Here is an 11873-nt window from a genome sequence, read left to right on the forward strand (position 1 = left end):
TTGCTGCTGCGAGGCAAATGGAACGCATGCGCAGTGGACGCCACGCACAATGATAAACAAAACGGTATACGGACCTGCAAAGCGTCGTGAACCATGTGCATTTACATGCATTACTGAGGTTTGCACTATATGGGCATACACAGTAGAGAAATCATTTAGCTTATTAAGAAATGAATTGAGTCATAGTCATTTTAAGCAAGCGGAATGTATAGATAATATGTAAATTATTAAATTAATACAAATTGAGAACAACCAATAGCTTTTGACTTTAACTCACACATTTAAAATACACCGATACTATGCAGGTACCATCACTCTTTCTAAAGACTCCTCTCCTAGGACGAGTTTTCGTTGCTATGCAACAGGGACGCGACTGGAAGTCTGCCTGCAAACATGACGGAACGTACATCGTCAGCTCATATGGTGGGTTTCTTTTGCATGATAGTTATTTTAGATTACCATCTTTTTGCAGAAAATTAAGTATTTTCCCCTGCCACGAGATAAAGTTTATGGAACTGATGGAACTTCATAAAACCCACCAACAATAGCGTATACAAAGTAGATTGCTAATCTAAAGTATGCTAGCTGTCTTAGCTAACTTTACCTTACTAGAATCACAAACTAGGACATGTTGGTGAGTTGGTTAGCTAGCTAAATTCGTTTCTTTTTACTCGAGTTTGATCATTTCCCCCCATAATTCAGCCGAAGAAGCCCCATTCTGCTGGTATAGGAAAGTCATTGTCTAGACCTGCGAACCGTCCTGTCTCTGCTCCACCAAAAGAAAACCCGAAGATGGATATCTTTGCAAAGGAAGAGGAATACAAGTAGGCCTATGGATGTGATAATGTTCTGAACTATATGATGATAACAGCATGATAACTCACTAAGACAGACCATGCCACTGAATGAACGTAGGTCTATGCATCTCCACATATATTCAGTCTGTTTCTTTCTCTAGACGCCTGAATGCAGAGTTGGAAGCAAAGACAGCTGAAATTGTAAGACAAGCAGAGGAGGTCATGGTAAGACCATTGTAAAGTACCACAACTAAATCACATCCTGAGATTTTTACTACTGAGGAATACACAGTGTCATTCTTCAATAACCGATGTATTCATGTATTTCTTATCATAGAGGGAACAAAATGAAGTTTTGTCAAAACCAGTATCCTCTCACCTTGATATTGATATTGAGGATGAAGAAGATCTAAGGTAATGTACACAACTTTAATAATAACTTTAATGTAGCCTATGTCTGTTGGTCTATTATGATTAATCCAATTAATCATCAAAGTGAGGGAAGACCATTTAATGAATGTTTCACAATGTACAACAGTCACTTGTTTAACAGAGAGGCGATATCAATAACACCTTCACAGAAGACAACTGCAAAGGTATTCTTACTCTGCTCTAGTAAACAAATACATGTTCATGTAAAGACACCTTAAAATCAAAGTGGAAAATAGATGTATTCATTTTTGATTGTATGTCAAATTTGTCTAATGAATTCCACATGGTTCACTGCCCATACAGTCTGTAAGGAAGACAAATGCTTTAAAGCCAAGCAAACCACTAGTTGCCAACAAAAATAGATCACAGTAAGTTCTGTTATATCACTTTTTGATTTTGTCTATGCATTTGTGCCTTGTTATTTTGACAATGTTAAAGCCAAAGGACACATAGTTTTCCAACAAAACTGAAATGCATTGTGTATCTTTATGTGTCTGATTCTGTTGTGGCCTCCTTTTTATAGAAAGACAAAAGTAGATGAAACTGCGGCTGAAAGCGTTGCTGTCATAGAAGACTTTGGGGATTTCTCCCTGGCAAAAACCATTAGCAACATTGAGGGGAAACTGAATGATGGAGATTTTCCAGAAGATCTTGAGGACAATGTTATGCCCAGTGTTGGGGAAGAAATGGGATCAGGTCTGGTTTTTGTCCATCATCACACATCATAACTGTAAGGGGTATTTGTTGATAATAATAGTCCCATCATTTAAAAACATTACGTTTTGTTCACAGAGGCCCAGATTCGTTTTTTGAAAGCAAAACTGAGAGTGATGCAAGAGGAACTGGAAAGGCTGTCATTTGAATGCAACAAAAAGGCAAGGAAAATAATAAGTGAAAAACGCATGAAAGACAGTATGTGATAGATGTCATTTATATAAAGTTCAATATGCAATTCAATATGCTTAGTTGAATGCTTTGTATTTAAGGATGATGAAAAGAGTGCATTGAGCAGCAAACTGAAACAGACTGAAGAAGATCGAAGTAGGCTGCAGAGAACCACCACTATTCAACAGAGTCAGATAGAGAAACACAGAGCCATGGCGGAGGAGGCAAACCGAAGAGGTCATGGGTTACAACAACAAGTTACTTCATTACAGAAAGTAGGTAGAAGATGTGGAAAGTATGCTGTTTCAATCATCTTGCACTTGTCTCTCAATAGTATACCTAGTAGAATGAGGCTGTTTACTTACCAATAATGTTTTAGGATCCAAGGCCATGGAAGAAGGCAGTAAATCATAAACTTGTAGTATGAGAGGTGAATCCATCTAACTTCTGATATTGTCATTTATAATCAATCATAATGAGATAAAAAAAAAAAAAAACAGGAAGGAAACAGGTATTCTTGTGTTGTCCAGCTGCCAGCGACAGATGAAATGAATATCTGTGTGGAGGAATGTGCAGCGTGGCCTCATTTACATGATTAGCTTGGCTGTGTAAAGTGAAGCCGTCCTGCAGCTGGTGATAGCGCAGCACCCAGGCTTGTGTGACAGTTATCTTGGGCTCTCAGAGAATTCCCCAGACTCCTTTGCTCTTGTCTTGAGTGGGCCTTGGGGTAAAACCCTCCTTGTGTAATAAATTCCCTTTATCCGACTCGGGTTGCAGACTTGCCGTTTTTACGGAGACATTGTAGTTTCATATCAACTGTTGGTGGGATATTTGTGGTCTGTGTTTTTCAAATTTAGGGGTTTGGGGTCACAAAAGGTTAAACTAAATCAGATATAATGAGTGAATATATGGTTACAAATATAAAGCACTTTTCAGGATACCCAAAGCACTGTAGAATAATGTGATTTCTTGTGTCATTCGTCTCTTATCTTCAAAGATCAAATCAACATTTTACAGTGTTATTCCTATAATAGTGTCAGTCATTTTCCTGTATATCTTTCTCTACATGATTAACAGCATGAAATTAATGACTTAACACCCATTTACAAAATGAAATACTTTTTTAAGATATCTGGATTCATCACTTTTGACAGTAATAATCAATTTCCATCTATTATTACTTGCGTGTGTGTTTAACTCCAGGAAATTGATGGACTGAAAAGAGCAGACAAACAGGCAGCAAACAGCCATAGTGCCACAGAGGTGAGGTTGAACAGAGCTCTGGAGGAAGCTGAGAAGTACAAGATGCAACTGAACAAGATTAAACAGACCACAAAGGTAATTCTAATACAAATATAACACTTGTCAAATATAATACATACACTTTAAGTGGGGAGCTTTAACATTTAGGGTAACAGAGTAATGTATACAAATGAAGTAATACAACATTGTATCATTAGCAGATGTGGTGGGCAGGAATTTCAAACAGCTGGACTAGACTTAACAAATAATTAGACAGTGCAAGAAACACAGAGGTTTGGACACATTTTTAAAAGTTTAAGGAGATTATTTATTCTAATCTGTTCCTAATAGTGGCTTTTACCTATTCAGTTGGTATAGAGTAGAGCTATGATATCTTTAAGGGAGTTTTTTTTTCAGGTGAGTAATAATGCTAAACCCATACAACTGCAGGAGATGAAAAGCCTAATATTTCATTTACTGTTGTTGGTATAACCTTAATATGCCTTTTCTTAATACATTTATATAATTCACTACAATGACATGTTTCATTCTGGACTGGTTTTAAGGACAGTGCACACCAGGAGCATCAAAGAATGGAAACATTGCAAGCTGAGAACAAGAAGTTGGAAAAGCAAAAGGCAGAACTTATAGTTGGCTTCAAAAAACAAATGAAGCTAATTGATATTTTGAAACGACAAAAGGTATAGCCAAGTCAAATCATGTATACGATGCTCAGTGGTTAATAAGACATTATTGTTTTCAACTTTCATGTAATGTTGTCATTTTCTGTTTTCTTTTTTCAAATTTCACCATGGAAGATGCATTTTGAAGCTGCCAAAATGCTGTCCTTCACAGAAGAGGAGTTCATGAAAGCTCTTGATTGGGGGAAGTCATAATGTACATCACCTGAGAGGATGTTTGGTGGAGGCCTCCAGTATACTTATTGAAAGACTTTACTAAGGATGAATCATGCTTTGAAAAATGTATTGTACATGTGTTATACATCTTATTATTTCTGATTTGTGGATATTTTAAAGGCATTGCTTTGTTATGAATAAATGGTTGTGTCAGGTCAATAGTTTCGATATTGTTTATTATCCTTGATTATAAATTATTAATGTCATATGCAGGATAGCAACATAGCACACAAGCTTAATCAGTGTAATTATACTGCGGATGGACATAATGAAACCCGTAGAAGTAACTGCTAACAGGATGAAACAGACAAACATAAATCCCTGAGTGAGCCTATACTGGACTGCCATCTAGCGGTGTAGTGCGTAAATAATTTCATATCCCAGCGTTTGCTATTTTAACTGGTTTTTAACACTCATAACAGTTTGACGCCGTTAAAGAGGTGGTTGGTACATGTAGGCAAATATATTACACATGCTAGAGTAATGCATTAGTTTGTCTATAAAGATGTTTAAAATGCGTTGTCACAGTACATTCTATGAATTTTGCATAATTTCTCAGTAATCCACGGGAGGAAGCGTTACCATCCTGGTAAACTCTTCATAGCGCACGAGTCCATCGCGACCTACGTTGGCTTCTTTAAACAGGTCATCAACTGCAATGAATATACAGAGGGCGATATAAATTAGCAAATTCATCGTGAGATTATTATTCAAAAATGTATTAACCTGTACAATTTTTGACTATAAACAATGTTATTTATTTTAAAATAGTAGATCATTAACAGTTAAACGCAGATAAAAGTGCAATGGCCTATATGGTGTCTGTTATTAAACAAATGCATCTACATTGCAGGTACAATTTAATTCTGAACGCATAGCCTAATGTAAACACATTGGGCCTCATTCTCGACCTTTTTCTGTAATTCTTCAGAAATGTTTCTTACACGACTTCGCAAAAACAACGTAAGAGAAACGCTTCCGCTGCATTCCCGCACGCTTGAAAATGTGTTCATAAGCAGCCGAAGTCTTCTCAGTTGGGTTCCTTCCGATTAGCTTCTTAGATTGATGCGCGTTCTCGTGAAAGATGATTTGCATACATACACGCCCTGCCAGCTCCTTATTAGGAGACGCAATTTTAGAAACGTGTGCTGTCGCAATCTCCCGAATCCACCTCGTAACAGGTGTTCATTAATAAGGTGGAGATATTGTATAACGTTGAACGTCCGAAGTCCGTAAAACACATTTAAGTAGTCACTTTCTTTTTTTTAAATCGAAAAATAGGCACCATAGGTGTGAAGACCGGTCCCAAGTACGAGTATAAATTGTAGTCCGTCCTGTCGTTTAAAATGGCCACCATAGGGGTGAAGACTGGCCACCAGTAGTAGTATAAATTGCAATAAATTCATTCATTAGTTCTTAGAGATTGACCTTAGTGTTTATTTATTTATTCACTCACATTTGCAGTGTTCATGTCATTCACAATCAGTCTCTTAGCAGACGCGGCCTTTGTCCAAAGTGACTTACAAGAGAGAGAACAGTCAAGCTACGAGCCATATAGACCTAGTGTAACAATAAACACTACCTCGTATAATTATGACTATAAATGTGAAACGTAATTGTTAATGATACAAATATTCTCGTATTTATTTTTATCATAATTATTTTAATCCGAGGATGTCTGTAGAGTTGACGTGAACGCAATCTCCAACGGGTTCTCACAAATTCGCCCGTTAACCCTTTTACAGTAATACGGAGTTTTTTCAAATGTCATTCCTCAACGCGATTCCTCAAATAACCACAAGATGGCCCGTGGAATCCCATTTGAGAAGATTCCGGTAGAGTTACGACTGCTATTTCGAGTTCTGAAAGTTGTCTGAAGTTCAGAAGAAAGCACAGAAGAAAAAAATAACGAGAATGCAAATGTTTTCATAAATGTTTCCGAAGTGGAGTTCCTTCTGAAATCCTTCGGAAAGTCTTCCCAACTGCTGTCGAGAATGAGGCCCATTGTTCCCAACATTGTTATTATCCATGTTGCGTGTCTGATCTGTTCTATGTCTTTTATTTAATATGTGTGAATGTCTGCATGTAAACAGCATAGAACGCGTAAAACAACGACAAGTCAAGATGCAAGGTATGTGCAAGGCTCTGTTCCTTCAGAATTATATCTAGAGTATTTTTTTAATCTTTATTTATTACCTTTACTGCACATGAATAAATGGTGGTGTACATCAGAGACTGCCATACATTGCTTATATAAAGGGGAGAAATAGATCATGTCAGTACCTTCTTTGTTTGTTAATTTCTCTCCGAGGCCTGTAAGTTTGGCTCGTAGTTCAGAGGCTAGGATGTAGCCTTTCTTTTGTCTGTCTGTCATGCGCATGGCCTCCATGATTTCTGCCTTTGGGTCCTCTTGCTGCATCTGTCTGTGTATCATGGTAAGAAAGGTGGAGAAGTCTAATTCTCCTTTCTTATCTATGGGGCAAACGTAAAGGGAGACACAGCCTATGATATGTGGCATGTGCAGCAATGGAAGTTTAGGCACCTTTCATACCACAATGAAAGAACAAGGGGAAAGTGTGGCATTGTCCAAGTCCTATGTATAGAATCACAAAGTTTTCAAATGAGACAGAAAAGTCAATTAATTGTGGGCAGATCTTGGATATGGAATTTTATATCAGCTCTGGGTGGCACACTAGCTTACTGTTGCTTCGCAACGTTATCTGCCTAAGACACTATATGGCCTGTCCTGTACTTACTGGAGATAAAAGCAGGGAAACACAAGTATCTTTCGATAAAATCATGTATGACTATATGAAAGCCTCCAGTACTGAATATATATTTTTTTGATTTGATTGTTGGTTTTATGTTGAAGCTAGGCTATAAATCTAACAGAACACCAAGATAATATCCTTCTGTTTGTCTAGCTTTAATAGCCCTAAAGTCAAGATGTGATCCAGCTCTTATCATTTCCGCTTACTTCCCTCAGTTGCAAATGTGTCCACATCCATTTTCCACTACATAGAACACTTTTTCAGCTGTGTGGTTGTGTGCCATTCGACTAATGAAAACGTGTAATGTGTGTCTACAAACTTTTTTATGATTTGCGTCTGTACCTATTTTATGAACCTGTAGATGTCGGTCCACCTCACTGAAGGTTGGACTTGTCCCCAAACTTCGCATAACAGTGATCAAGTCCTTTGCCTCGATCTTCCCTTTGCGTTTCTTGTCATATAGGGAAAAACATTCCTTGAATTCTGAAGGGAGAAAATGCCATATGATGAATTTAAAAAACAAAATGTATTACCACGAACATTTCACTGGTCGTTTCACTGACGTTAAAATCTGATTTTTAATTAATAAGCAACTGGCTTTATCAGTAAACCTGTATTTGTAGAAACTCCAGTAGCTAAAGTGGTTACTGAATATTTGATGTGATTTATGTGAAATGTATTCCCACATGGGGTTAAGGTGTAAGAGTAATGAACCATTAACTTAAATGTGTTAACTATAGACAAAGTTTGTAATAATAACCCTGTGATATACTGATGGTAGAACAAACATTTATATCTTCAGTGCTTCTTTAAGGTAGAAAATAACAAATTATGAAAACTCTTTAGTTTATTCTGTAGTCATGGTTCAATTTGACACCCACAAACAATACACTTCTTACACTTTGACCTCAAGTTTAAACAGCAATTCCCTGCTGTGGCATTTACACAGCACATGACTATTATCTTCATCTGTGTAAGAAAAATATCTTACCATTTATTTGACTTTGTGAAAGGAACTTTGCCTGGAGGAAAATACCACATCATCAGCATTAAAAAATTAGCTTTAACAAGACCACACAATTTAAAAGAAATTATTGAAATTCCTCACACTTACCATGTTGGACGTATTTGTGTCTGTGTAACTTCCTGTAATGTCACTCCCTTCCCTAACTGCTGCTGTCCACACCAGCCCATTCTAAAGTCCACCACTGGATAGACGTAATTGATAGGCTGTTGCTGTGGCGACAGAGATATTGGATACGTTGTCTCATATTATTCCTGCAGACACAGCCCATTGGATGTTACATTCTAGCTATAAACCCATGAATAGACTGTGATTATTGCAGTCCATAAGAGAATCACTACAGGGCCAGTGTTTTCCTAGATGTAGCATACAATGTACTTCCTCCGCAGTATAACTGTAAGTATAACTTACACCCTATATTTATTCCTCAAAAATATAAAAGTGATTTAATTACGTATTTTAATCAGTTCAAAAGGTAAAACATAATCTCCTTTTCTCAATGAAATAACAACAAACCTTAAACAAAATGCACACCAAAGGCAAAACAAATATATTTAATGGGTCTAAAAAAAAGTATATTCGGGAAATGTGTACAACAGGTTGTATGCATTAACAGTGTATATCACATGTACATTTGGCTTTCAATAAAAACAAATGCTTTCACTCATTAGAACGGACGGCACACCAAGCACCTGTTGAATCTCTGTGTGTATCTCCAACGAAACAACCCGAGCTCAGCTGTAACACAATCTCCATCAGTGTAGGGTAAAACAATGAAGGTAACAGCTTTGAAAATCAGATGAATAGATTCAGAGATTTAACTTCCACTTGCATGAGAGCTTATGCAGCATTCACTTTTAGGTACCAGCCATGATGGGATCTTGACCTTCGGTTAACAGATACAGTAGAACCTAATGGCTGTCTTTTATGTATAATGTATAAAATGACCAGGGCTCGGGGACATATATGACACCAGGATACTTCTTCCGCAGCACCTCATCGTTCCAGAGATATGCAACCCACACCACCACAAGGCCCAGCGTTAAAATGAAGTTGTAGAAAAGGAAGACGCCATTGCTGTCCAGGACAAATCCTTTCTGTCTCTGCTGAATGACAGTAGCTGCCATGGCAAAGAAAGTGAAGACGTACAAGATACAAATCTGGCCCTCGGTAACAAGATACCTTTAATGAAATGAAGAAAAGAGACAAGAGAGGGAGATTTGTTATTAAACATTAATACAAATTACTTTTGTAAACTGTGACTCAACAACAATCTCAGAACGAGAAGTACACCCCCAATGTGTTGTCATTTGACAACAGTTCCAAACTTGATTAAACATGAATGCAGGGGTTTCACTGGTTTAATTGTGTACATAAATAATAATGGTGGACACTAACCAGTAGTAGAGGGCACTGGGACCCAAGAGAATCCATCCAGCCAGAGGCATTTGTTTCTGCTCTTTCACATGGGTGAAACAACCAGTGAAATAAAGGAAAAGAATGATAAAGAAGGGGATATACCTGAAAAAATAGGGATCGTTGTCAAATGTCAAATCCACAAAACCCCTAAACCCCTAAACAGTATTTATTTAACAAATAAGACAGGAATGATTAATGTCATGTGCATTTTACTCACCACATCAAATGCCCCAGGTGTTCATCATAATAGTAAAGCAGTTCAAATGAGTCAATCTGGAAATGGTGAAATAAAAATGTCAGTATAATCATCACCTCCTTTGGATTTAGAACAAAATGGTATTTCTACTCCAAATCTTCCATTTCCAGAGTTATAATTGAATTGATTCTATGTACCAGTGATGCAGGCTTGAGATCTTTGATGATTGGGTTTTCTCTGACAGATAGGTGTAGCTGGTAACCACTCAGGATGAGGCGATGGTTGATAGAGTCCCCCACCAAATGAATGCTGGCACCCATAACGAATGTGATGATGCTGATGTAGACCGCAGAACGAGGTAAAGCAGTAGGACTGCGCTCGATCAGCTTGTAAAACAAAACACATTTACACTCTATAAATCATATGTTATCCAATCACTATGCTTACAATATTCACAATGCTTATGTGACTACTGTCTCAAAGTTTATTCTTCAATAATTTATTTTATCATAAAAGTTTTACATTACATTGGAGAGTGTGGTAAAACATGGATCCTATTAGGAAAAAGGCAATGATGTACTTCAACACAAAAACTTTAAGTGTAATGGTAGCAATTTCAAGCAAATGTCTTTCTGCCCTGGTGACAAAGTCCTCATAAAATATGTTTAAAGTTCTGTTACAGCTTTTAACATCTGAAACCCTGACATTAGGAAGACAAAGCTCTACTGTTTTATTGTTTGTGCATTTGCTAACAATTTAGCTTGGTGAGAAATACGTGTGTGCAGTACATATTATTTATTCTTTTTTCTCTAGTAACTGTAAAGAATCAAACATGCTTTTGGTTACCTGTTTTCCCCGCATTCAAATCTACTCTGACCTCATGCATTTGGTCTAGTTCAACAGCATCACTGCATTATATATCTGTCCTGTTTTCTTGCATTTTTACAGTTGGTTATTTTTATTATTTATTTTTTACAGTTATCGGATATATATTAAATAATGGTGCACAGTAGAGATAAACTTTGACAAACAAATTGATAGTTGCAAGAGTAAAGGCTATACCTTGAGAAGAAGAAAGGGTGTTATGACGTTGTAAGCCATATGAAAGTAGTCCCCAGCGCTGGGTTTGTTCAGAGGGAACCATTCCAGAGGAAGGATGATCTAAGGGTACATAAAGACAGTGTTTACATTTCAGAGGGGAAAATATATATAATCGTATAAAGTAATCTTTTTATATATATCATATGATTGATGAAACCGTAATGTGAAGCATTTTTGTAATGTGATTTGATTTAGAACTCACAGACAACATTACTATATTTGGAAGTTAATGATAATAGGTATTTTAACCAAATGCTTTATTTCTTTGGATCCAATAGGCAATTTATGAAAAGTATGTGCTTAATTGCGTTTTGCACTCATACCATTACAATGGGTCTGCCAAAGTCAAGTATCCAGTTTTGAATGGTGAAATATATCCATAGATCACAGTGGAACTGTGGTTTCACCCTGTCTGATTCAGTCCTCTCCAAACCAGACCTGGGAGACCAACAGACACACAAAATAACGTTAACACGGATGCTTTATTCTGGTTTGCAGCAAAACATTGCAATTATGTTAGTAATTACAAAGTAACTTTTGTCTAAATAACTGTTAGGCAAGAAATAACCGACCCTATGTTATTACTTATAAAGAACAGGCTTGCGGAAGAAATGGTCTGTTAAGCCCGCTTTAAGGCACCACTTCTGTCATCCCTAACGACACATAAACAGAAGGCTACTACGTGCAAATGTTTTGTTCAAACCTATTTTCAGAACCAAGTTTCTGACCGACCGACACTGGCCGTCTCCGCATGGTTGGTTATGTCAAGATAAATTGCATTGAAGTTTCTGAGGAAGAATTAGGTTAACATCCAAATAAATTTCAGGAAGCTTTGAGTTAGCAAAAGCAACAGCTCACATGACCACTGTCTGAAAACAACAACTACCGGGTCCACTGTGTCATAATAAAAGCACCCTGCAAAAACTACAAAATAAATGTTACCATGGGTCGGTGGAAACATATACATATAATGTAGGTATGTATATGGGTAGGAAGGACAGAAAAAGAACGAATTAGAAAAATATCATGCACGCTAACGTATGTGCACCACAAACTTAAATTATATTAAAAACGAATGTGTTGGCAAAT

At 37.0% G+C, this 11873-nt stretch overlaps 3 protein-coding genes across 4 annotated transcripts; 1 reads left to right on the top strand and 2 right to left on the bottom strand.

The window, feature by feature from the left end:
- Positions 1-4: 4 nt before the first annotated feature.
- tex9 (testis expressed 9) lies at positions 5-4283 on the top strand. 2 transcript variants are annotated; one of them, XM_080843695.1, is made up of 13 exons: positions 5-118; positions 306-423; positions 703-824; positions 959-1022; positions 1135-1211; positions 1336-1393; positions 1533-1597; positions 1753-1925; positions 2022-2104; positions 2216-2389; positions 3318-3452; positions 3923-4057; positions 4175-4283. In XM_080843695.1, exons 2-13 carry the CDS (start codon positions 394-396, stop codon positions 4250-4252), a joined length of 1194 nt encoding a protein of 397 aa, XP_080699821.1. In that variant the 5' UTR covers positions 5-118; positions 306-393; the 3' UTR covers positions 4253-4283. The 2 variants fall into 2 exon arrangements, with proteins under 2 accessions (XP_080699821.1, XP_080699822.1); XM_080843696.1 differs by lacking the exons at positions 1336-1393; positions 1533-1597.
- Positions 4284-4828: 545 nt separating this feature from the next.
- Positions 4829-8238, bottom strand: calml4a (calmodulin-like 4a; the record flags this gene model as incomplete). The annotated part of the gene is given in 6 exon segments (XM_080843464.1): positions 4829-4926; positions 6557-6745; positions 7387-7527; positions 8036-8066; positions 8159-8176; positions 8179-8238. Coding segments are annotated over 6 exon segments (537 nt in total).
- A 359-nt stretch (positions 8239-8597) lies between these two features.
- Positions 8598-11644, bottom strand: cln6a (CLN6 transmembrane ER protein a). The gene is made up of 7 exons (XM_080843672.1): positions 11488-11644; positions 11108-11222; positions 10746-10844; positions 9881-10069; positions 9705-9760; positions 9467-9589; positions 8598-9250 (listed from the first exon to the last, which is right to left on the bottom strand). The coding sequence occupies exons 1-7, from the start codon at positions 11535-11537 to the stop codon at positions 8980-8982; spliced, it is 903 nt and encodes a 300-aa protein (XP_080699798.1). The 5' UTR covers positions 11538-11644; the 3' UTR covers positions 8598-8979.
- Between the last annotated feature and the right edge of the window lie 229 nt (positions 11645-11873).

Source organism: Sprattus sprattus (assembly GCF_963457725.1).
Source record: "Sprattus sprattus genome assembly, chromosome: 8".
NCBI classification, from domain to species: domain Eukaryota; kingdom Metazoa; phylum Chordata; class Actinopteri; order Clupeiformes; family Clupeidae; genus Sprattus; species Sprattus sprattus.

Bases quoted from the DNA above. Each gene is read 5' to 3' on its own strand.
- tex9 (XM_080843695.1), top strand. From the start codon at position 394: ATGACGGAACGTACATCGTCAGCTCATATG. The intron at 825-958 runs GTAGGCCTATGG...TTCTTTCTCTAG, and splicing joins GCAAAGGAAGAGGAATACAA to ACGCCTGAATGCAGAGTTGG. The intron at 2,105-2,215 runs GCAAGGAAAATA...TTTGTATTTAAG, and splicing joins CATTTGAATGCAACAAAAAG to GATGATGAAAAGAGTGCATT.
- cln6a (XM_080843672.1), bottom strand. From the start codon at position 11,537: ATGCGGAGACGGCCAGTGTCGGTCGGTCAGAAACTTGGTTCTGAAAAT. The intron at 10,070-10,745 runs GTATAGCCTTTA...TTGTTTTACAAG, and splicing joins CACCCTTTCTTCTTCTCAAG to CTGATCGAGCGCAGTCCTAC. The intron at 9,761-9,880 runs GTACATAGAATC...CACCATTTCCAG, and splicing joins ATCTCAAGCCTGCATCACTG to ATTGACTCATTTGAACTGCT.